Source organism: Panthera tigris, chromosome C2 (genome assembly GCF_018350195.1).
Source record: "Panthera tigris isolate Pti1 chromosome C2, P.tigris_Pti1_mat1.1, whole genome shotgun sequence".
NCBI lineage: Eukaryota > Metazoa > Chordata > Mammalia > Carnivora > Felidae > Panthera > Panthera tigris.
In genome coordinates this window covers 13,728,059-13,752,831 of record NC_056668.1, presented here as the reverse complement: position 1 = coordinate 13,752,831, position 24,773 = coordinate 13,728,059, and the positions used below count along the sequence as shown (strand labels likewise).

The 24,773-nt window shown below is 46.1% G+C and overlaps 1 protein-coding gene across 9 annotated transcripts in view; it reads right to left on the bottom strand.

Annotated features, from left to right (window-relative positions):
- TIAM1 (TIAM Rac1 associated GEF 1) overlaps positions 1-24,773 on the bottom strand; it is a 382,305-nt gene that overhangs the window by 3,777 nt on the left and 353,755 nt on the right. For all 9 annotated transcript variants that reach the window (XM_042999074.1, XM_042999077.1, XM_015542057.2 and 6 more), the window contains 8 exons: positions 21,334-21,442; positions 17,030-17,209; positions 16,812-16,930; positions 10,851-10,959; positions 5,691-5,749; positions 4,951-5,053; positions 2,803-2,890; positions 1,118-1,290 (listed from right to left, as the gene is read on the bottom strand). In XM_042999074.1, the coding sequence (XP_042855008.1) occupies positions 1,118-1,290; positions 2,803-2,890; positions 4,951-5,053; positions 5,691-5,749; positions 10,851-10,959; positions 16,812-16,930; positions 17,030-17,209; positions 21,334-21,442 (940 nt within the window). The remainder of the gene's footprint in view (positions 1-1,117; positions 1,291-2,802; positions 2,891-4,950; positions 5,054-5,690; positions 5,750-10,850; positions 10,960-16,811; positions 16,931-17,029; positions 17,210-21,333; positions 21,443-24,773) is intronic.

The following is a 24,773-nucleotide window of genomic DNA, read 5'->3' as shown; positions in this document are numbered from 1 at the left end:
AGATTCTCAAGACACCTGGAGAACCCGACAGAACACGAGATGTTCACTGCGCTAGGTTTTCAACAGACATTTATCAACTGATTGGAGAGTAGGTTCGATTTAACTAACCCCCAACATTAGTTAAATGTAAGGTGCCTCAAGAACATAATACCCCCACGTCAAGCTATGTAGGCTAGGACTACGAAAACCTCCAACCATTCACAATTCTATCTATGCCTCTTCGACATAATTGTGAATAGGCAGAAAGGTGACCCGGACAAAGGTCAGAACCTTCTTGGCAAATGCCAAGGAAGCCTCTTTTACTGGACAATTCCCTGCAAAATTCAGGGCTACCTCTTAAGAAAGGAGGGATAAAAGTGTGACTATCTTGATGTCACTAACACCTATGTTATGAAAATACCTTTCTTCCTAGATATATTTTACTGCTATTTATAGATGGTAGTGTAGGTCTTCCTTCCTCACTGCTCCAAGGTGATGATTCCACTCCTAAAAGAATATTTACTCTGGGACCATTTAAACTCTAGTTTCCTCTTTACCAAATAGCAGCTCAAGGCTTCCCCAAACTAACACTGGAGCTAAAAATAAAGTTGCAGGCACGAGGCAAGGGTAAACAGCTTATGTGTCACCTGGTCTATCAAACATGGCGTCCTGACTGAGAAGAGGCATCGCTGTGTTTTCAGATTACAGAGCCACCATGTTTTCAGAATGGCAGGCTGTGACCTTGCTGAGACAGGACACACTGCTTTTTGCTAGACAAAGCCGGCTGTCATGCAAAGCAGCGACTCTCATTCCACAAGCAGGCTGAGAGAGCCCCTCCAGAAAGGGAACGCGCTCACTTGCTGGCTTGGCGAATGACAGAGGCGTCCCCAGCCAAAAGGAGGAGGGTGGCAAAGGGAAGCTGGAGGGAGGGCAAGATGAGTAAATGAAGGGCGATCCCCAGGGAGCTGCCGGGAAGGAGGCAAGGGCAAGGAACCTGACACCAGGGAAGAGCTGTACTCCAGTGTTAGCCCCCACAAGGCCACATCTAATTCTTGCTCAACAGAAAGGTCAAGCTCACTGGAGTTCTACAGTGGAGTGGGGGTGACGGGGATCTTGAACGTCTGAATCCCCACAGTACCTGCCCTGCTCATGGCTGGCCTGGCCCCTTTGAGCGCACACAATCTTTTTCCTCCAAAAGGTACATATTGCTGGGATGAGGGAAGGCTTTCAGTTTTGAGGAGCTGTCTTCTGTGCTTATCACGCAGGATTGAATGCACAGCCTTCAGGAAATCTTTCCGGCTCTCTGGAGAGCTATGAAAAGAAAGAAGATTTACACGCGTTAGGGGGAAAAAGTACTTAACACATGGGGATCTTCTAATGTTATCGGGGGCAGCCCAACAAATATCCCTGAGGACCAAAGGTTAAAGAGGCCACAACTCCAATTTCTGCGCTGAGCCATGTTTTCATTGCTGGAGATAGAGAACACACACTTCTTTCCCTTTATGCTTTGTGACTCATCTCCCGCAGCTAATGTGGGACAGACAGCCCATTGACGAATAGATTGATGAATACACTGATCCTGCACCAAGAAGTTGCCAGATTCTGCTTTTGACACTTAAGGCCTTTCGTTCCAAAATGGTTTTTTTACAGGCAAATGAACCACAGGATTCTCAGCTCTGCAGAGCACCCAAAGACAGACATCCCAATGACCTTAGTTTCCTCTAGAGTTGGCCTTATGTTAAATATCAGCTACTCCCATGACATATTTCAACAAGTTGATACTTTTTTAAAGACTTTTTAAAATGTTATTTATTTTTGAGAGAGAAACAGAGCATAAGGTGGGGGGGGGGGGGGGGACGACAGAGAGAGAGACACAGAATCCAAAGCAGGCTCCAGGCTCTGAGCTGTCAGCACAAAGCCCGACACGGGGCTCGAACCCACAAACCGTAAAGATCATGACCTGAGCTGAAGTGGGACGCTTAACCGACTGAGCCACCCAGGTGCCCCACGACAAGTCAATATTAAAGCTACCTTGAAAAGAACTAAAAAATCTTCCCAAGCCCTAATTCCCACAATAAAAACCTTCCTCCTAGGTAAGAGTAATTTTTCTAATTAGGTTGTCGGTATTTCTACCCAAGTAAGTGGCACTCAGTCTTCCGTATTAATGAATGAATACAGCATCTCTAGGGGCGGGCTCACCAAAGTCCATGGACTTTGCCAACAAAACCACAAACAGGTTAGCCTACGCAGATAGTACCCGAGTTTGAACTCAGTGTTCATTTCTGTAATATTTTAGGCAAAGTAGCCTCCATGAGCCTTGGCTCCCCATAGGTAAAATGGAATAATGGAACCTCAGTCTGGCTAAATGAAATAATGCATGTGGTGGGGGGTGGGGAGGGTGCGGCGTCTGGGTGGCTCAGTCGGTGAAGCGTCCAACGGTAGGTTTCGGCTCAGGTCATGATCTCATGGTGATGAGCTGGAGCCCCGAGTCAGGCTCTGCAGTGAGAGCACAGCACCTTTCTGAGATTCTCTCTCTCTCTCTCCCTCTCCTTCTGTCCCTCCCCCACTTGCTTGCTCTCTCTCCAAACAAACTTAAAATAAGTATATAAGTAAATAAAAAGAAATTAGGTTAGTGAGATCATCGTCTATGTTCTGATAAGATCAGTTTAATTTGTCGGATCAGTGTTATTTGTTGCGCAAGAAAAAGCACGTGGCGTCTAGGGACGCACAGGCAGATGTGCAGAGCCCCGAGGGGGCTGAGGGGACATCGAGCAGTCACGTCCCTTCCCTCTGGGCTGCACAGTCTCACGGCCCCAGGCTCACCTGCAGCACAGGTGGAAGATCCTCTCCGGCCTCCCTTCAGACTCAGACTTTACATGGACAATTTCACACACGGCATTTGCTTCCGCATCTACATAAATTAAAACAAGGAGGGATTAGCGTATGTTCCAAAGAGATACGTTTGCATTTTTACAAAAGCATGTTCTACGCCCTGGCGTAAGATTAAATAGCGCAGAGCCTCATAAAACCAAAGGTCCTTCACCACCATCCTGTCAGCTCAGAGAGACAAAGTGAGAGCTTAATGGGTGTTAAGAAAAAGAAATGCTTGGAAATTTTCCAGTTGCTACAATCTCCTGCTAGATGGTCTAAAAGGGCAATCAGTCAATCATATTGATTACAGAACTACCCCTTTAGCTGCACTGCCTGTTTGGCCGAACTATTTCCATTAAGTGAGTAGTTCTTTTGGCAATGGTTGGACTAGACAGAACCCAAGATGCCAGTGCAGAGTGCAGCAGGCCAGTGCTACCCAGAGGCAGGTCCTCGTGTCCCTGAGAAGAGCCTTCCCTGTGAGTGGCCAGGCCCGTGTCCTGGCCAAGCAGGTCCTGGAAACAGATGGGCCTCCTCCTCTTTCTCAGCACCCCCAGGGTGCCCACTCTGAGGGAAGCAAAAATGGGATGCCCAGAGGTGGGGACAGTTGTACTTTGAAGTCATTTCTAAGCTTTGCAACGTCGGCATACCATGGTCTTTGAAGTCAGAAATAGTGTTTGTGGAAAGGACAATTACTGCAATCAGCAAAGGCTGCACCTCGCGAGGTCTCAGCCTTACCCAGCGTGGTACCGAGAGCCCCGGTCACAAACCCTCATTGTGCCCACACGATTTAAGCCCAACCAGGGCTCATCTGCAAAAACGTTCACGAGTCTTCCCAAACGAAGATAAAAATCGAGCAATTGCACATTCTGGTTTCTCAGAGCCACTGGAATGGATCTCATGACGAGAAACAAGTCGGCTCATCTTTCTAACTCACTTAAAAAAAAAGCTTTTATCTTGATTATCTTAAACATGCTTTGAATGAAAGCATGAAAGAGTGAGAATGAACAGCACATCACAAAGACGGCTTTGTTGCCACAATTTAAATTCTTTGTGTACGTGGTCCTCCGCGAAGGCAAAATATCTGGCCGAGAAGCCAACAGTTGGCCACGGACACAAGCTTTCCCATTTATAAAACAGGCACAACATACGAACTAGATGATCTGCAACCTACGATTACAAAATTAGACAAGAAGAGTGTTTAAGTGCCCCATCCTCAGAATGCTACTCCAGCTGATAACTTCCAGGTTCTCGCAAATCAAATAAAGTAAAAAGGCACCAGAGTAAATTGCTCTGCCTCAAGGTTGGGAAGAAACCTTAAGGCAAATGATCATCCCAAATACATGTGTCCTATGGGGTTTCTGCATTTGAGTGTTTCTACAAGAGATCACAACAGTGAGGGAAGAAGCTCTGGTTTAATTTCAGTGAGTAATTGAAGGTTCACTAAAACCGCACGACATGGGACTTGATTTTATGAGGATCAGAGCCAATTTTATTACTCATGGAGGTGACACGTGGGAACAGGGAAGGATGAGGAACACGCACTGGGCACCAAGAACTTAATGCTCACATCAGATGCCAGAAGAGGATACAGAAATACGGATCTACTGTGCATTGCAGAGGTCCCTTCCATGGCCTCCCTTCACTACCAGACAACTGCACCTGTTGTCCAAGTGGGATGGGCTTTAATGGCATTATTTTGTGCTTTTGGTGGTCTTTACGGGCCCCCCTGGTTAAAAAGCTAGTGAGTGATTTTCTGTGTGCTTTAATCTGCTCACAGTCTCAAGGATTCTGTCCAGAAGTACAAGACTCACTGCTACTCAGATATTAGGCACTATAATATTAATACATATAACAGGATTGACTAGAACTCCTTGAAACAATATTGAAAACATTCCATCCATTCGCTTAGTTCATGCATGCATTCATTCATTCAAATATTTCATACATGGCTGGGAACACAAGAGGCAGTAGAGAGACTGAGGAAAAAGAGATAAATATAGAAGAAAAAGGAAGGTTACAGAGGTTATGCCAAAGAAAGGATTCAGACCAACCATTCATACACACGTTGGAAACGTGCACCCGGCACATTCCCGTGTTTACCTGCACTTGCCAAAGCTCGAACCTGCAGAGCTTCGGTGGGGATCATGTGCCGAAACCGGAAGGGGTCCCAGTCCTCATAAATTGAAAGCCTGTGAGATCCTACCTGCAGGAAGAGAAGGAAGCGGGTGCGTGAGGGTGATCTGCTTCAGCCTGGACCGGACCCCCCCACCACCACCACAGACACACACCCACACCCCCCCACACCCACACCCAGACAACTAGTGAGGCTGGAACACCCCGTGCTGGTCTGGAGGGACCTCAGCCCCATGGGAAGGAAGATGAAAGGGATTCCCCAAAAGGGGGACAGTAAAAAAGGCCACAAGTGTCAGGAAGGTTCTGGCCATGATGGGCCCCAATAGCTCTTCACGTTTCATGCTCTCAATGTGCACCTGCCAAAGAGAAGGCGGGGTAGGCAATTTCCTCCCGTTCTTAGCAACACTTCAAATGTATTTAAAAAGAAAAGAAAAGAAAAGAAAAGAAAAGAAAAGAAAAGAAAAGAAAAGAAAAGAAAAGAAAAGAAAAGAAAAAAGGAAGGAAGGAAGGAAGGAAGGAAGGAAGGAAGGAAGGAAGAAAGAAAGAAAGAAAGAAAGAAAGAAAGAAAGAAAGAAAGAAAGAAAGAAAAGAAATCACACGAGGCTCGTGCCTGACCAAGGGGCAGAATGGTAATTATGCAGATAAAAACTACGAAGCAGATAGAAATGGAGTTACTTTCAAACCAGGGGAGACGTAAGAAGTCTTACAAGTTTCTTCTTCTGTTTGGAACCGTCTTTATACACAAGGACCACAGCAGTTTTGAAGACTGGAAAAAGAGGAGACAAGGTGGTTACAGCACAGAACACACGGGGCTTTCCTCTGAACTCTGATAATGGACACTACAGTTCCCAAGAAGACAGCGAGGGGCATGTGAGCCAGCCCCGACCCCACCTTCTGCTCATTCACCCCATCCACACGGCTCCAAAGCCTCCTGAGATGACAATTTTCCAAAAACCACAGAAAGCCTAAGTAAATGGAAATAAACCCTCCCGCCCCACTGGAACCTTTTTAAAGCAAGTTTAATCATGGTGTGATTTCAAGTTTAAAACTTCGGCAGAATGCATTTAACAAAAATGTACTGGTTCAGCAGCTGGAGGAACAGTACAAACCTCGATGATGATAACAAAGCTTACAGGGATTTAGATTTATGCCAGCTAACCTAGTAAATAGTGTACACACACATACACACACACACACACACACACACACACACACACACACACACACACAGAGTATTGATAATTCAGGAAACAGAACTCATCTTTTTTGACCTAAAGAAATGAAAATGCGTTTATGAAAGCTGAATGCAATTGCACTTCTTCGAAATGGGGCTGAATCACAGGAAGGATCCAGGGGCAGGGAGCTTGCCGGTTTATTCTTACAGTCTTTGACGGGTAGAGGAGACCCAATAGTTGTGCACACTCCATAGAGTTCCTTAAACAATGCCAAGCATGGTGACCACTCAGTGACTCTGACTCTTCCTAGAGGGAAGGAAGAACGGGCGCCCAGGAGACCAGAAGATGGGCAAGCCCATCGCTGGCTCTTGGATGCAAGGACTCCATCCCCCTTCCTGCTCTGGCCCCAAGAGCCAGGGCCCAGGTGGTCACACGGCAGCTGGAGGGGCCATGCCTGGTGTACCAGACCCAGGATCACAAAGGGAAGGAATATTCTGAGCATTCTCAGGGAGGGGCTCCCAGGCCTTCTGGAGACCAACCCCAAGTGTCTGGCTCATTTTCTGTCCTATTATAAATGAATCGGCTTCTCCTTGGTGCAAGATGCCTCTAACTTCCACTGCAGAAACCAGCCTGATGGTGTAAAGAAACCAGCTCTAGCCACTGGGTCTGGACTGCCCCTGGCCCTTCACGCGCACAGCATCCCACCCCTCAAGAGTTCCAGAGGGTCAGGGCGCCTGGCTGGCTCAGCCGGTGAAGCATCCAATTTTTGGTTTCGGCTCAGGTCATGATCTCACGGTTTGTGAGTTCGAGCCTCATGTCAGGCTCTGTGCTGACAGCACGGAACCTGCTTGGGATTGTCTCTCTCTCCCCCTCTCTCTGCCCCTACCCCACCAGTGCTGTCTCTGTCTCTCTTAAAATAAATAAATGAAAGAAAGAAAGAAAGAAGGAAGGAAGGAAGGAAGGAAGGAAGGAAGGAAGGAAAGAAAGAAAGAAAGAAAGAAAGAAAGAAAGAAAGAGAGAAAGAAAGAAAAAGAATCCTAGAGGATTGACGGAGAGGTTCCCTCTCCAAAGTCCCCACTAGCCCAAGGAGGCTGTACCTGCTCTGCACGGTGACTAACACTGGCACATGAAGAGGCCCTACATTCCCACCAGAAGCCTTCAGAAATCACCACAGCCGGGACAATGGGTCCCTTTAAAACTGAGGGAGCTCCACCCCAGGACAGGGTGTCCAGTGACCTTAGTCTCAGAAGACCCACCAAGTCACTGGGACTACAGCTCAATGGGGTGGTTGCCATGGTTCTAAAAAGGCTACTGGCCTGCCTCAGTTTACCCTGACCTCAACTTGGATCACGGCAGTGGGGCCAGAGCGGTCCTCAGCAGGGGCTGTGACCACCTCCACCTTAAACCCTCCCTGATCCCCTGGGACTAGTCTCACTCAGCTGACTGGAGGTGTTGCCCAATCTCTTCCACATGACCCCCACCTAAACTCCTAGCTACCCCTTGCCAGCCCCAAGCACTCCTCTACACCCCCAGCGGTGAACGTCTAATACCCTGCAAGGCGGAAGCCTAGACCAACTATTTCTTTTCTTTTTTTTTTAAGGTGATAATCATCAGCATTCAGTACAGATTAGCCATCCTGTGAGTAAGAACATCAAGGTGCTGAGGTATACATCAGTACATCAATTTGTTTCAGAGGAAAGCTGCGCTGTCTCCTGAGACGAGAGATTCAAATCAAAAGACAACCACGTTTTAACCCCAGAGCTGCCTGTTCAATGGTAATTACCCTGCTTCCCTTACAGCAACTCCTCTTCACTTCAAAAGGCATTTCTAAGGCCGTTTGCTCTGCCTTGCTACCTGAAATCACATCAAAACTGCCAAACATGACCTCGGAGGACTGAAAACCCATCAGTAAGCTCATGATGGTGAGGACAGTCTGCCTTTACTCATAATCCTGGTTTGTTTTTCTCAATTTTTTAAAATTAATGTTTATTCATTTTCTGAGAGAGAGAGAGAGACAGAGATAAGAGACAGAGCGTGAGCAGGGGAGGGGCTGAGAGAGAGGGAGACACACAATCCAAAGCAGGGTCCAGGCTGTGAGCTGTCATGTCAGCACAGAGCCTGATATGGGGGCTCGAACCTGTAAACCGCAAGATCATGACCTGAGCCAAAGTCAGACACATAACTGACTGAGCCACCCTGGTGCCCTCTGGAGATGACTCTTACTTAATAAGCTTGCCTCCACCTCCCATAGAGCCTTGGGCAATTCTCACCTCGCTAACTATGGCCCCGGCGGAATCTACTGGCAGTGTGATCACCGATCACTGGGGCTGGGTGTGCAACTTCCATTCACACCCAGCACAGGTGTTGGGGGCTCCCTTTTGGTGAGCCTCCCCCCCTCCCCCACTCCCAGCCCCAGTAAGCAACCCATGGGGCAGGGAGCAGAATGATGCAGAGTGGAACACACACTGTCCTCCCTCTGAGCCTATGCAGCAAGAGGCAGCTAAAGCCCCAAACCTCAAAAACAGCCTGTTCCTGAACCCTTTGTAAACCACCCTGGAAACTGGGGCCAGCTGCCTATTCAGCACAGCCTGCGAATACAGGTGCTCGTTTGGTTACATATGGTCTATGGTTGCAGTTTGGCTACATATGGCTTCTGGCCCTGAAAACCTAAAATATTTACAGTGTGGCCTTTTACAGAGTAGGTTGGTTGACCCCTACTTTCTCCCACTCAAATTATTTTCTGGTTTTAAATCTGTTCATTTCTAACCCCAGGAAATCTGTACAATTCAGAACATAGTCGTGAAAAAGTCCCGATGACGGAACTCTGGAATTGTTCACCTGTAGCCCAGAATCAGAAACAGGTAGGTAAGACCGTTTGGGTCATTTACTTGGGAATCATACTTCCTAGAAATGACCTACCATGAAGCATCAGAAAGCTGCCAGCCCTTCCAAGAAGAAATTGCAACATAAGAAACACAACTGGTAAGTGGGGGGTGGGGGGGGGTAGGGAAAGAAAACACTCTCCTTACCCCTGCCAAAAGCACCCCGCCCCCATCAAAAGCTACCAACGTGTTATAATATCCCAATACTTTCTTGTATGACGCATGTAGTCACATATTTTTCTTGCACACTTCTACCCACCTTTTATTTTTTTAATGTTTATTTATTTTGAGAGAGCGCACGAGAAGGGAGAGGGGCAAACAGAGAGAGAGAGAGAATCCCAAGCAGGCTCCAAGCTATGAGCACAGAGCCCGAACCCACAAACCACAAGCTCATGACCTGAGCCGAAGTCAAGAGTGGGACGCTCAACGAACTGAGCCACCCAGGCGCCTGCCCACCTTTGTTATGTTTAATGAAATGGCATCACTACTCTAGTGGCTTTTTGAAAATGTTACAAAGGTCACTACATTTTTCCGTGAAGGCTGAGTGATCTAAGTGACAAGTTCAACAGTCTTTATGTTCAACACTCTGATTTTAATATCACGAGGATGTTCCACTTGGGGAGACTCTGTTCACATCGTGGGGGGAGGAAAAAAAGAAGTGTTTGGTTAAAGAAGCCTTAAGCAACAACCTCTTGAAGGCAAGGTAAGAAAATGGAAATGCTAGATTTCCTTTATTTTAGGTTCCCACCCATGAGTCTTCTGTAGAGGCTAGGAGAAGACACAACATAAAACAGAAGCACACACTATTGGTCGTTTTGCACCCAGAACGGCACTGCAGGCCGTCCAAGCATTCAAACTGCAACAACAAGCCGTATTTCCTAAATTACCCACAATTCCCGGTGTGCCAAAACACAGTTTTCTCTCTCAAAAAGCATTTCACAATACGACCACGTGAGAGTTCTGATTACAGCAACCGCATCCATCTGAACCAGTTGATTGAAAAAGAGAAATCACGCACAAGCATCTCTACTTTTGCTAGTATTCGCCCTACTGTGATTGCGAGGCGCCCCACAACTGAGCAAGGCACCCACCACAGGTGAGCTGAGAATCAGAGTCCTGAATCCCAGCACCACACACAACAGCAGAGTCAGCAAGGATAAAAGATGTCAGATTTGAGGTCGCAGAAAAAGACGGTGTTTTCATTTTTGCCCATCGGCTTTTCCCTGGTGTATTGTTAACCTGTTATTTTGAAAAGCTATGCAGAGGGGGGTTGGGTGGCTCAGTTGGTTAAGCGTCCGACTTCGGCTCAGGTCATGATCTCACAATTCATGAGTTCGAGCCCTGTGTGGAGCTCTGTGCTGACGGCCCAGAGCCTGGAGCCTGCTTCCAGTTCTGTGTCTTCTTCTCTCTCTGCCCCTCCCCACTCCTGCTCTCCCTCTCCCTCCCTGCCCCTTTCTCAAAAATAAACATTAAAAAAGGGTTTTTTTAATAAAAAAGAAAAAGAAAAGATATTCAGAGCAGGGACGACAACAAACGCTTTCTCTGCCTGCATGTTCGTACACAGGGCAGGCTTGGCATGGCCATTCCCTCCCTCCCACGTAGCTGGTGCTCACACTGGCCATACTTCACTGGAAGGTTTCATTCACTGTTTGTGACATGTTGGTGCTCAAGGCAGGAAGACCGGTTCAGATAACTGGAATGAACTTCATTTTAATAAATTGGGTCTTGGGAAAGAAATGTTCTTGTTTTGGGAAATAAGCCCAGCCTCCCTCCCTGTGCCCACCCTCACCAGCCCTGTTCTGATACGTACCAAAGGCTGCCAGTTCTGGCTCCTTTTTCCACTTTCCCAGGGAGGCTGGCGGGTTTGGCCAAATCACGGTGGTGTGCAAAAGCAGGTCCCCCATGCTCAGATCTGCAACCTGTGAAGCACAGAAAAAAACAAACAAACAAACAAACTTGCAGGTGGTTGTTACAATATTCAGATTTTTAGGTTTTCAAATCTGGCAGGCTGATGTCAATCTTATTTCACAAAAATATGGTCTTTAAAAACATCTGGTCACTTTTTTTTTCTTTTTCTTTTAAATAGATTTCCCATACTTTACTTTTTAAATTTTTTAATGTTGATTTTTATTTGAAAGAGAGAGAAAGAGACAGAGACTGTGCACGAGTGGAGAGGGGCAGAGAGATGGAGACAGAATCTGAAGCAGGCTCCAGACTCCCAACTGCCAGCACAGAGTGTGACGCAGGGCCAGAACTCAAGAGCCATGAGATCATGAACTGAGCCGAAGCTGAACACTTAACGGACTGAGCCACCCCGGTACCCCTGGTCACTTTGTTTTCTTTATCCCACATTTGTCTACAAGAATTTCAAGACTAGAGTGGCAAAAGGTAGAAATTGGGGCCTCAAAATTCACACACAGTAGCCTGGAGCCTGGAACCTGTCAAAATTGATCTACAAAACTGGCCAGGCTCTGTGTTCAAATAGAGACAGTTCCCCAAGGAGAGACAAATGGCCATCGATCACAGAGATTCCCCCCAGAAAACTGGGCATTTCCACCTATGGGTTTAAATCCCCTTGGAGCCAAGGTTTTTCTGGAAAGCAGTGGAACCAATGATTTTTTCTTCTTCCAGCTCATTCTAATGGTTTGATTTCACTTTAGAGGAGGAAGAGAGAAGCCAACTGAGGAGTCTGAAGAGTGCTCTTTAAGTATGTGCAGCTTGAGCTCAGGGATCCGCGGAAATCATGGGGTGTGGTCACATGGCTGGGGGAGACTGAGCACAAGCCTGGTCCAGATGCGTCTTTGGGTCATAGAGCCATCCAGACATGATGCTGCGGCAGTCCAGTGCTGACACCTCCCGACAGCCACCTCTGCCTTTGTCACCGGAGTCCAGGGCCCATTTGCAAGCCCATCCACACCTCAACCTCCTGCCCACTCAGCAGCCTATTCGCAAGGAGAAGCATCTGGTCTCTTGACCTGCTCTCTGTGCAGGCACATTAGGGGACAAGGCTTTACAAACAGTCAGAGTCCGTGGTCCACCCACTGATAAATACCAAACACTGCCAATAGGTTCCGCATCCAGAGATCAAGCTCAAGGCAGCACTTCAGATATTCCAAAACTTGATGTTGAGCTTCTCAAAGACAGATGGGTCATTTTGCTGCTTATAATCTGACAGGGTTTCTAGAAATAGCAGCAGCAATCCGGCAGCCCTCTGCTGACCACAGTGCCATTTGGCATTGCTCGTCCTGAGTCACCAAGCCAGATGCCGGTGCTGGAGATGCGGCTCCAGCAGTACAAAATCCAGTGGTGTCGGGGCGCCTGAGAGGCTCAGTCGGTTAAGCACTGGCTTAAGACTTCGGCTCAGGTCATGATCTCATGGTTCGCGGGTTCGAGCCCCATGTCGGGCTCTGTGCTGACAGCTCAGAGCCTGGAGCCTGCTTCGGATTCTGTGTCTCCCTCTCTCTCTGCCCCTCCCCCACTTGTGCTCTGTCTCTCAAAACAACGAATAAACATTAAAAAAAAATTAAAAACACAAACCAAACCAAAATTCAGTGGTGTGGTTACCACTATAGTGACTGGGGGATCAATAATAATAATAATTACTGACCTGTATTATTAGTAAGTAGTATAGCCAAGGATAAAAAAAATTAATCAATCTTAGTTTGTTTGTACATATGAAATAACTAGTCAACCACCTCCCAGGACAGTCTCAACTAAGGTAACTATAGTCTCTACTACCCATGCCCCAAGCATCCACACAAAAGAGGAGTGTTTATACACAGAAATCAAATTCCCAGGTACCATTCTGGGCCACCGCCTTAGGGGATATGTCTTTAAACGTGATTGAGGGTCACTGGGGCAGATCATTCTCCAAACTCTACTTCCTCCTCCAACATAATTCTGTATCCGCACCCTCTGCCATGTGACTTTCTAGCACCTCCCACTACACCAGGCAAATCCCTGAAGACTCTGCACGTGGCCATGTGCCTTGGGCCACGGACTTGCCATAGTAAGTTTCCACCAGCCCTCCTGGGCTTCCACCTTCCATGGAAAGGATATGCCCAAGACGGCCACTGCTTCTTCAGCCCGGATCCCGAAAGGATGACAAGTAGAGTGTACCTGGGCTTTACGTTCTAGAGCTCACCAAGAGAGGCCAGAGTTCCGCTGGCCCACACACCCGAGTGTGGTGGTATTCACTGAGATGTTATTTGTCACATAGTGAAAAGGGACTGATGCAGTCCCAGCCCATGTGGTTATGCTCTGTTTTCCAGTTTCCACCTGGCCCATGGAATAAGGGTGTCAGCGCTGCCCATCCTGGCCAACAGTATCTCCCTTGGCCTTCTACTTGTCACCTTCTCAATTTTCTGCCCAAACCTCAAGACTAAGCTCTGCTTAGAAGTCTGGCCTGTTCTACTCGGCCACGTCTTTTGGGCCCAAAGGGGACATGCCCTCTTTGGTCTTTTCTTCGTCCTACCTAAGCAAAAGGGATGCTCTACGTGGTCCAGCTCAACTCCGTAGGGTTTAACATGGGGAGGTTGAAGGCCTCCCAGCTTCATCATACAGTATTTTCTTGAATAGCTTTGTTCTTTGTGCACATATCTGCCTTCAGGGACCGCCTGAGGAAAGTGGCTGATGACAAGATGAGCTATGGTAACGTGTCCCTGGAATGTTACCATTTCAATAGTGACCCACCTTTCCCAACAGATACTGATAAATGTTCCTATTCATAACTGTTGACAAACTGTTCATAAACCCATTCTAGGTTTTTACTGGATATTGCCATTAAAAAGGAACTACAATGATCAGGAATCAGCTCTGTGGGAATCAGGACATAACCTATGTGCCTCTAACTGGCTGCCTCTCAAAGTTTCCATAATTGCTCCAATGTATGTGGCAAGGAGTGCAGTAACTGATCTGTGCACTATTTCCCCAGGACCCACATTTCCCTCAGGTCTTATGTTTGTGAAATTGAGACCACTCCATCCTTTTCAGTTTGAAGACCATCCTCAAAGAGAGATTGCATGGAACTTGAGGCCTTCTCCTTGCCTAATCAAGGATCGTTGGCTACTAAACCTCTGCTCCACTTTGGGCCCCTACTTCTTTCTTACTCTTCTTACAGGGTTAAAACACAATCTTCTGTTGCCTTCTTTCGCATCTTTTCCAAGCCTTGATCTTTCTGGGCTTTGGACGTCCTAATACTGAGATGGGATTTTCCTTCTCTTTAATACTGGTTCTCAGTTAAATGTCTCCCTTTATCTTTTGCACATTTCTTTTCACAAAATCTCAGCCCACAGGAGGCTATTTTATACCGCACTTTGTCTCTTTGTTCCTCGCTAGAAAGATTTCTCACTTGATTGTCAGAATTTCATTGTAGAGGACGGACAGTTTCACCAAAGCCATGTTCCCTTTCACAGTCCTTGACTTTTGAATCATATTCATCTTTTTTTTTTTCCCCTAAATGCTTTGCAATCCATTATCCATATCATTTTCTAGTCTTTAGCATAACAAGGTCTTTGCCCCCAAGGTCATTAAAATCCAGAAGCTAGCTTGATGCATCATGAACAATATAATGAAAATGTTCATTTCCCAGGCCCAATAAAATTTACTTCTGTCAAAATTAAAATAAACTAAAACACAGGGGAGGAAGTGTTGTGATAAAAAAATGTTTGCAGTATTGGGGTGCCTGGCTGCAGAAGGCTGATCTTGGGGTCGTTCGTGAGTTTGAGCTTCACATTGGGTATAGAGATTGCTTAAAAATAATAACAATAACAAATAATAAATATATATATATATATATATAAGATAAAAATAAATAATAAATACTTTAAAAAATGCTGTCAGTATTATTTGTAGTAGTCAATGAAACCAAGAGATCTGTCTAATGACAGGAAATTAAGTAAACCATTGTTTGCCCACACAATGAAATATTACACAATAATTTAAATGATTGTTTTCAATAATTTAAAACAACATGGAAGTTTTTTGTTCAATATTAAATAAACAAGGCATAAAATTATTTTCAAAGTATAATTATTCAAGCATATACAGAGATATAATTTTCTAAATCAAAGCAAACACCCAAACATTAAGAGTGGTAAGTGCTTTGTTTTGAGATCGAAGAGATTTTTCTCGTCTTTTCCCGTATTTTGCCCTCTCACAAGCATCCCACGGCTTTCTTCTTACAAGGTTTTATAAGAAAATGAGAACTCAGGGGCGCCTGGGTGGCTCAGTCAGTTAAGCGTCCGACTTCGGCTCAGGTCACGATCTCGCGGTCCGTGAGTTCGAGCCCCGCATCGGGCTCTGGCTGATGGCTCAGAGCCTGGAGCCTGCTTCCGATTCTGCGTCTCCCTCTCTCTCTGCCCCTCCCCCGTTCATGCTCTGTCTCTCTCTGTCTCAAAAATAAATAAAAAACATTAAAAAAAAATTCTTTAAAAAAAGAAAATGAAAACTCAGTCCAGAGTAGCCGTGCCCACCTTTTCTAAACTCTTGATTGACTACATCATCTGCCAGGTAGACTGAGAACATTCTCATGCTCTGCTTGTCACACCGGTAGAAAAAAATAAATGGTGTTTCAGTGGAACACTGTGGATCCTCTAACACACCCTCCCGAGCCGTCAGACTCCAGCCCTCCATGCTGCCTTTGAGCTCCTCTGCAACTCTCTTGAAGGTGTAGGCAATGGTTGTCCAGTCGGGCGCTGACTTGACTTCCTCCCACTGTGGAGAAGCCAGTGTGTCTCCATTTGCAACCTATCACACTATTTCTTCATGTCTTATCCACACCTGTGCTAGTCCAGCTTTTCCAAGAAACCATGGTGACGTCTGCCTGGTTCCCTCCTATCATCTGAGTAACATAAATGTCTTAATATGTCTTTGCTTTTACATCTAGAGGAGGGCCCATGATTTTACCTCTGTCTGAAAATCAGCCTTTAGCAGTCTGAAAACTTGTTTTGTTTCCCTGAAGACATCAAAATGAACCCGGACAGTAATCCTGTGTACCTTGAAGATAAGGCTGTTTTCTCTCTGCTTAGACTAAACAACCAAGTTTCCCCGCCCCCTTGTCTCTTACCCTCTTGTCATCCCAGTAGGAGTGATTTTCTTCCTGGTTCCCTCCCAGCTTTTCTCCTTTCTTTTTTTTTAAAGGCAGAAAGCAAACCCTAGGAGAATATTCCAGCCGAATGCACAGAGGCAGTGATGAACGTTATTACATATCCTATCCCTCGGATTCATCTCAGTATTATCAGAATTTTTATTCACATAAGCTCTTGTCAATGACTCAGGCATTATTTATAATTTGCTCTCAGTTTTTCTCAGGTGTATCTGGCCCTGTCACTCTTTCTTCTAAGTAGGTTTTTAGGTAGACTTTAAAAAAAACAGATTTAGAGTCATTTGAAATTTTCATTCATTTAGCAAATATTGACTGAGCCCCTACGACAGGCTGAGCATTATTCTAATCTCGAGGGATGCAGCTTTGGCCTTTTACGGTGCTTACGGAAGCAGCCCAAGCCATGGTCACGGGGGTTCAGGCTCACACATAACAGAATAAAACCAGAGGTCCCGAGAGGGAAGGAATGAGACTCAGAGACACCGTTCCGATATTAAGAACTAATTCAGCTGAGGAAGAAAATTCACTTATAGCCTTGGATAAAGGGTAAAAGTTCCACCGACAAAAACAATACCTTCGTAACTCTTTTACTTACAAATAACACCTTCAGAAAACAATGGAACCAACCCGGCTTTACTGCCAGGTGTTCTGAGAGGCCGGCCCCCTTACCTCTTTTTTCTCACCGGTCTGTTCAGCAATGAGCTGGTCAAACACAGCCCCAAATTCTTCATGAATTTTCTGCATTTCGTTGATATGACTTGCAACCTTGTTCATAGTCTTGATGGCCACTGGAAGAAAACGGCCGTGAAAGGCAAAGGCTGTTTAGAGACGGTCACGGAGACACGGGCAGGGGGCGCGGGGGGCAGACCTCGGGGCCGGGGCCTCACCGTCCAGATGGTAGTGCTCCTCGCTCTCGGCATCCGTCAGGGCAAAGAGCTCCTTCAGCAGAAGCGGGTACTTGAGGATCCTCTGGATGGGCTTGATGAGGTAAGACTCGAGAGTGGCCGAGTGCTGCTGTTTCGGGTTCTGGGCATCTAAGAACGCCTTGAAAGCCGTGTCCGTCTTGGCTGGAAGAGATTAACACAGGCTGTCAGGATGGAACCTCCAAATGACCCCCTCCCCACCATTTCCCTCACTTTTTCCAAGGCGCCTTTCCACAGGACTGAGTGGAGAGTGTGTTGCAGGAGGAAGGAAGGCGGGGGCCCCAGGGAGACAACTGGAAGAGCCTGTCAGGCTTATTTGTTTGGGGGCAATAATGGAGTCTGAGTAAAGGGATAACAGGGTTTGTAAATCCTACACCTGGGCTTTCAGGGGCTGCTGTTCATCCTCCTCGTACTAAGAACGTCTTTTTTTTTTTTTATTTTATTTTTTATTTTTTTTGGAGTTTATTTATTTTGAGAGACAGAGAACGAGCAGGGTAGGAACAGAGAGAGGGGAGAGAGAGAGAACCATGCTGCTAGTGCAGCGTCCGACGCAGTCCTCGAACCCACCAACTGTGAGATCATGACCTGAGCTGGACGGAACCAAGAGTCAGATGCTTAACTGACTGAGCCACCCAGACGCCCCAAGAATGTCTTTTTATTCTGATATTTTGACATCTGGGGGCCTTACAGACCCCGGAACTGCCCCTCCCGGGGCTCGCCATTCCTACATGCAGCAAAGGACTCACCCACCGGGCAGCACACCTTTCGTATGCAAACCAACCAACGTGGAGTCCCCTACCCCCATCTCTTCTAGTGGGCCCTGACACTCTGGGCCGCTATTCCCCTGCCCTAATCCCCTCAGGGCCAGGTACCAGACAAATCGGGACCGCCCCTCTACCTCAGAACCCACTGAAACCCCCCGACCCTAAGCCTGCTTACCCTGCCTCGCTCCGTCCTTCGTGCAACAACCACAATAAAGATGCCCACGTTCCCCCCTGGCTCCTGCTTCCTGACTGGCCCTGGTGCTTCCCAGTGTGGCCCTGTGTGGCATGCCTCGCCCCCTTCTTTGGGGAACTGTGGGTAACAAACTACCTTTACAAAGGCCAACGGTCTCTCTGGTCTGTTCGCTTCGCCGTATCTGAATACTCAGAAAGCCTACATGTTGAAACACTCCTTACCCTGATTTTCTTAATCTTTAAAGCATTTCATTGCCAGTTAGAATCCCTTTTTTTTTTTTTTGAGAAAAGATATGAAAAAAAAACAAAAAAATGAGAAGCAGTGGTGCTCTGTAGCTCTGGGAAGTGGGGCAGGGCTGGGTCTCCCACAGCCAATGCCTTTTAAGATCTGTTCTATGTTAATACGCTGCTACCAGCTATTAGCATCTAGAGGGCAGCGCCTCCCTCCCAGAGCCCAGGATCGCACAGTCCATTCAGAGGGAAACATACATCTGACCTCAAAGAACCCAGGCAGCACTTGCTTCACCAGCCTGGTTTCTGTCTGTGTCCCAGCAGGGCTGAAAAGCAGCCCTGGGGAGTTGAGGGAACCCAGACGAGCAACAAGGTACCCACCAGTGGGTAGTTGGGAAGACAAGCCTAATTAGGAAGACAAGGCTAATTAATGCCATCTAGGTGCAGAGAAACTGGGGGGAGGGAGAAGGGAATGAGGGTACAAAACGGGGGAAAAAAGGTACAATATATCAAAGTGACGTAACAGTGGGCATACCCTTTTTCAAAAGCTTCTGATAAAAATGTATCTCCGTCTCCAGGGATTAGCAGCGCAAGCTGAGACCAGAAGATGTTGTAAAAGGGCATCATGGATTGTAAACTGATTATTCTATCTTTATTCAAAGAAAAACAGCAACCATGTGAAGGTGGCCTCATAAAGACCACAATCTTTTCATCCCTTTTAAGCCCTGTGAAGAGGAATTAGACTGCATGGGGTTTGGGGCCACCGTTTCTCCTCCTGCCAAAGAGCAAATCTGAGAAAAGAAAAGACACCGGGAAGGAGTGGCCTGTGTGTCAGGAAAGCAAGGCCCAGCCCCTCCGATGCCCAGGAGGCTGTGGCTACTGTGCCACATCCCAAGTGTCTACTGCCCACATCTAGAAGGGGCGTAGGAATCCCCTCAAAATCCGAAAGCCCAAAACAATGGCCACTGGCATTTAATCCATCAACCATATTTCATGTCAGAACAAAACTCAGCTCTTTGTGAGTTAAGGGAGTCTCACTTTCCTCCAACCTAGCCGTGAGCCTATTAAGAGTGAGACTTTTGGGACACCTGGGTGGCTCAGTCGGTTAAGCATCTGACTTCAGCTCAGGTCATGATCACACAGTTCATGGGGTCAAGCCCCGCATAAGGTTCTCTTGCCTCTCAGCACAGAACCCACTTTGGATCCTCTCTCTCTGCCCCTCCCCCACTTGCACTCCCTTCCTCTCAAAAATAAACATTAAAACAAAAGAAAAGAGGCACAGACTTTTGTTCTCCAAGAGTTCTCTTCACCCTCCCCTCTAGGCAACTTTGGCCATTAGAAAAATGTAGGTCATACCTAATGTTTCCAGGGATCGTTTTGAAAGACAATGATATTTTTCAGGTGCAAAAAACAATGTTATTGGATTAAGAAAAAATCTCCAGGGGCACAATTTAATCTGACTGAGTGATTAAAAGTAACACAAATTGCTCTAAAGCCTGTAATGTATATACAATTTTACAGGAGAACAAAGTTCTCTAAAATTGTTATGTTAATGATCTCCTAACAATCAGCATTCGGTTAAAGTTGAAAAAGAAGCCTGTATGCAGAACTCTATGTCCAATACAGGACATGTGAAAGCAGCATATGCGAAAAATTGGGCCAGACAACGTGACAAGGAAATTCCCAGGCTCCCTCTAAAAAAGTTTTCTTTAATGTTTATTTATTTTTGAGAGAGAGAGAGAGACAGAGTGTGAGCGGGAGAGTAGCAGAGAGGGAGGGAGACACAGAATCGGAAGCAGGCTCCAGGCTCTGAGCTGTCAGCACACAGCCCGATGCGGGGCTCAAACTCACAAGCTCTGAGATCATGACCTGAGCTGAAGTCGGACGCTTAACTGACTCAGCCATCCAGGCTTCCTTTAAATTTCATGTTGAAAATGTCCTTTGAATTTCATGTTGGGATAGGTGCCGTGGCAATCAACTAGCTCTACCAGTAAGTATGTCATTATCTGGGGCATGCTCTTCTGTCAACCGGAGGCCTGCACTGTACTAATATTTCCTATAATAGGTTTTAAATTAAGTCAAGCTCATTCTCTCTGGCAGGAAAGCATAACATGGATAAATTATTTACGTATTCAGGGACTGGATCCGCAGCTGTGCACATGACAGCCACAGGGAAGTATTAAGAATGAGCAGGCTGATTTCCAGAGATCCTTTGAAATCGGACTTTCTACCGATTATACTGTTTCCCAGGGAAATATCTTTTTTTTTTTTAAATCACCTATCACTAACATCACATGCTGAACTAGGGAAGCAAAACAGCTTTCTGGAGACTCTCAGCTTTAGCAGTGCTGGTGGTGCCTATTATCACACACCTAGGGAGAAAAACATAGGTGAGGGAAAGAGGCATTCCACCAAAAGGCACAGTAAGTGTGCAAGGTTATAAGGAAATGAATGAACGTTAGGAGTAAAGCAGGGATTTCTAAAGCTCCTCTGTTTCTGCATAATTGCAAGATGACCCCTCAATTCTGGCCCCAAATAGATGAGTCAAACCTTTCGTTATGAGAAGACTGGTAAGACTGTTAGTCCAAGATAGTAGGGGCACCTGGCTGGCCCAGTCAGTAGAGTATGTGACTAGGCATCTCGCGGGTTGTGAGTTAGAGCCCCATGTTGGGCACAGACTTTACTTAAAAAAAAAAAAAAAGACAGGGGCACCTGGGTGGCTCAGTCAGTTAAGCACCAGACTCTTGATTTTGGTTCAGGTCATGATCTCATGGTTTGTGAGTTCGAGCCCTGTGTGGGGCCCTGTGCTGACAGCAGAGCCTGCTTGGGATTTTGTCTCCCTCTCTCTCTGCCCCGCCCCTGGTTCCTCGCTATCTTTCTCTCAAAATAAATAAAAACAAACTTAAAAAAAAAAAAAAGACAGCAATGCAGTTCACTTCTTAGTACCTTTATTTGTGTAACATCTATCTGGCACATCAATGACTCTTGGATTTCTGTCCCAAACCCCCAACCACAGTCAGCCACACAAATGGGAATCTACAACAGACATGCCCACCTGCCACCCAGTCCTCACCGGCCTACCTTTCACCAGGACCTTGGGGACCTTCGTGTGGCTGGCGCAGAAGGCACTGTAGAGCTTGAAGCGGTCAGCATAATACAGAAAGGATCCCCCCAAGGAGAACAGCACTTTCTGGATTCAACGAGAAAAACCGCAGTTAGTTCATGTTCATCCTCGTCTAGAAATATCAGCGGGACACAGAGGGAGCCCACATCTGTCTGACCCTCCCCACACGTCAGCACCATTCACACCTGTCACAGCCTTTCTTTGCTCCCCGACGGCCTGAAACTGCCTATTGGAAAGGTCGAGGGCTTACATGTTGGTGGAGTTGGCCTTCTTGCTAATTACAGTGGAGATGTCACTGCTTCTCCAGCCCTGGGCCTTTAAATGACCTACCTGGGATGTCTGAATGTTAATGAGAAAATATAGATGGCATTTTGGAAAAGGCAGAAATCTCCTGAAATCTCTCATTAGCTCATCCTGGGAGGGGGAAGCGACAAACCAAATAGAGGCAAGAAATGCATACACCCCAAAAATAGAAGACACATTTCCCTGGTCACTAATTACACCCTCTCCAATATTACTCCCTTGTCTAGCAGGGAGCAGGTAAGAATGTAAGAAACATGCTTGGCTACTGGAATTAGATCTCCTCTCCTAGCCCACACCCTCTGCCTCAAAAGGCTCAAAGATGGGTGATGAACTTCCCTATTAGAATTTAGTTTGCAGGGCACCTGGGTGGCTCAGTCGGTCGGGCACCCAACTTCGGCTCAGGTCATGATCTCACAGTTCATGAGATCAAGCCCTGAACTGGGCTCTGTGTGGACAGCTCAGTGCCTGCTTTGGATTCTGTGTCTCCCTCTCTCTCTGTGCACCCCCCGCTCATGCTCTCTCTAAAAAATAAATATTTTTTTAATTAAAAAAAATAAATAAAAGTGAGGTTCCAAGAAAAAAAAAAAAGTTTTGGATTTCAATGTGCAATTTACCTAATGAGCAATGCACAGAATTCTGATAGATGGTCTACTAAGAACAAAAAGTTTCTTTTCAACTACCCAGAATAGGTAATTGGAGACCTACACTTGTTTCCCATGCTTTCTACTTTTTCTCCTTTCCTTTTCAAGCCCCACCCCTCCCAACCTCACCACCCTGGCTGAGAGGGGTCCAGCAGGGACAGTTATCCTTGGAGATACACTCAGTAACTAAACAAGAAAAGATGTGAAAGAGAAAGCTCTAAACGTAACCCCTCACATTAACTGTATCAAGCCATTAGTTAGGTCTAACTTATTACTTACTTAGCATTTACCATACAGGCACCCACAGATAAAACATTAAGGCATTCATTTATTCTTCTGGCCTTAAAAAAATGATCTCAGGGCACAAAGTGTGCCCAAGTATGAGGGGTTTATACACAAAGACTATATTTACCCCAAGTTGCCCTTCCGTAGGACATCATAGAGCCACTCTCTGGATGTTGGACGTAGCAAATTTCCAAGGGCACATTTTGTCAAGACTTGTTTGACCTCAGAACTAGTTATATTTCTTTCTAATACTGCCTTAGAACTAGAGTTTTATGCAGTCTGAATATTGGAACAAGCTTTTATGTTTCTGGCCAAATGTACAATCAGAATTTAGAGCACCAAGGGTAAAACCGACAGGGATAGGTGTGGGAGCAAAGGCAAGACAATCCAGAAGCCAACTGAGAGGTGCTGGAGAGGAGCTCTTGGGCCATGAATATTCAATATGCATCAATTGTCTTGCCTTCCTGGCAGATGGAGACCTTCAGGTTATGCAATAAACCAGTAAAGCCACAGTCAGGGAAGAGTCCCGCTTGAGTGGAATTTAGAACTGTAACGGTTCAGAGACAGCTTACTCAAAGAATCCATGCAGCAATCCCTCCTAGAAGAACCCTGCTCATAATGCAGCCATGTTCATACTACAGTTCTGTTCACCTACCTCTCAACTGATTCACTGAACCTACACTCAAAGAACCGGCGTCCCAGCAAGAGACTGGTAAGTGAATTTAATGAATGTTGTATGCTTTAGATTAAAACCAAGTGTTTTAGGGGCGCCTGGGTGGCTCAGTGGGTTAGGCGGCCGACTTCGGCTCAGGTCATGATCTCGCAGTCCGTGAGTTCGAGCCCCGCGTCGGGCTCTGTGCTGACAGCTCAGAGCCTGGAGCCTGTTTCAGATTCTGTGTCTCCCTCTTGCTCTCTGCCCCTCCCCCACTCGCACTCTGTCTCTCTGTCTCAAAAATAAATGTTAAAAAAATTTTTTTAAACCAAGTGTTTTAAGGAATGTCTGTAACCATTTGTTTTTTTAGATCCTCATCAAACAACTTTTTTGATTAACAAATCACTGACCCTTGTCATGACTTTGAACTGTCTTAATTAATGCACTAATTTAGAAAATACATGTTATCATTACAAACACACACAAAGGAACCAAACTGTATTTTGAATGGACAGCAGAACCACCCTGAGGATGAAGAGGGGAGAAAATTAATTCATCCAAGCAGCATTTGAACACACACACAAATGAACCTTATGCGGTAATTAGGATTAAAGAGGTATTCCTGCCTGCAACTAAATTCTTCAATGGTTCGAGGAAAAAAAAATTATATTCCACAGACACACAGATACATGCACATATACATATCAGAGATAGGAAGGGAGAGAAATAATAAAGCAAACGTGGTCAAATGTTCACATTTGGGAAATCTGGGTGAAGGAGATCCGGGAATTCTTCCAGACTATTCTTACAACCAGTCTCAAGACATATCCAAATAAAAACAGATAACTATATATAAAAACACATTTGGGGGCACCTGGGTGGCTCAGTCGGCTGACTGTCTGACTCTTGGCTTTGGCGTGGGTCGTGATCTCGCAGCTTCATGGGTTCCAGTGCCGCTCTATCAGTGCAGAGCCGGGTTGGAATTCTCTCTCTCCATCTCTCTCTGCCCCTCCCTGGCTCACGCTGTGTCTGTCTCTCTCAGAATAAATAAACTTAAAAAGAAAAGACTATATTCATATGCTAAGTGTATGAACATGTGTATGTATACTGGATAGCTCCCATTGCAAAGGATCACTGACCCAAAAAAACACGAGGGAGAAAGGGCAGCCAAGTCCCTAAATGTGTATACTAACATCACTCAGCCATATCTTGGCAAGCTCTACGAGAGGTCGAAGCGTATGGGCGCCCCACATAGACAGCTGAACCTGAGTCCAACACAATGGCCAAATTAACAAAGCGAAGAGAATAGAAGGATGGTCATTTCAGCACATAGTACCAGAAAAATCACATTCACAGGCAAAAAAGATGACTTTGATTCCTACATTGCACCACAACAAATTTAATTCAAAACAGATCCAAGACCATAAGGTACATGCCCAAATTACAAAGCTTCTGGGAGAAAACAGAAGAAAATGTTTATGACCCTGGTTTAGGCCAAAATTCCACAGCCAGGACA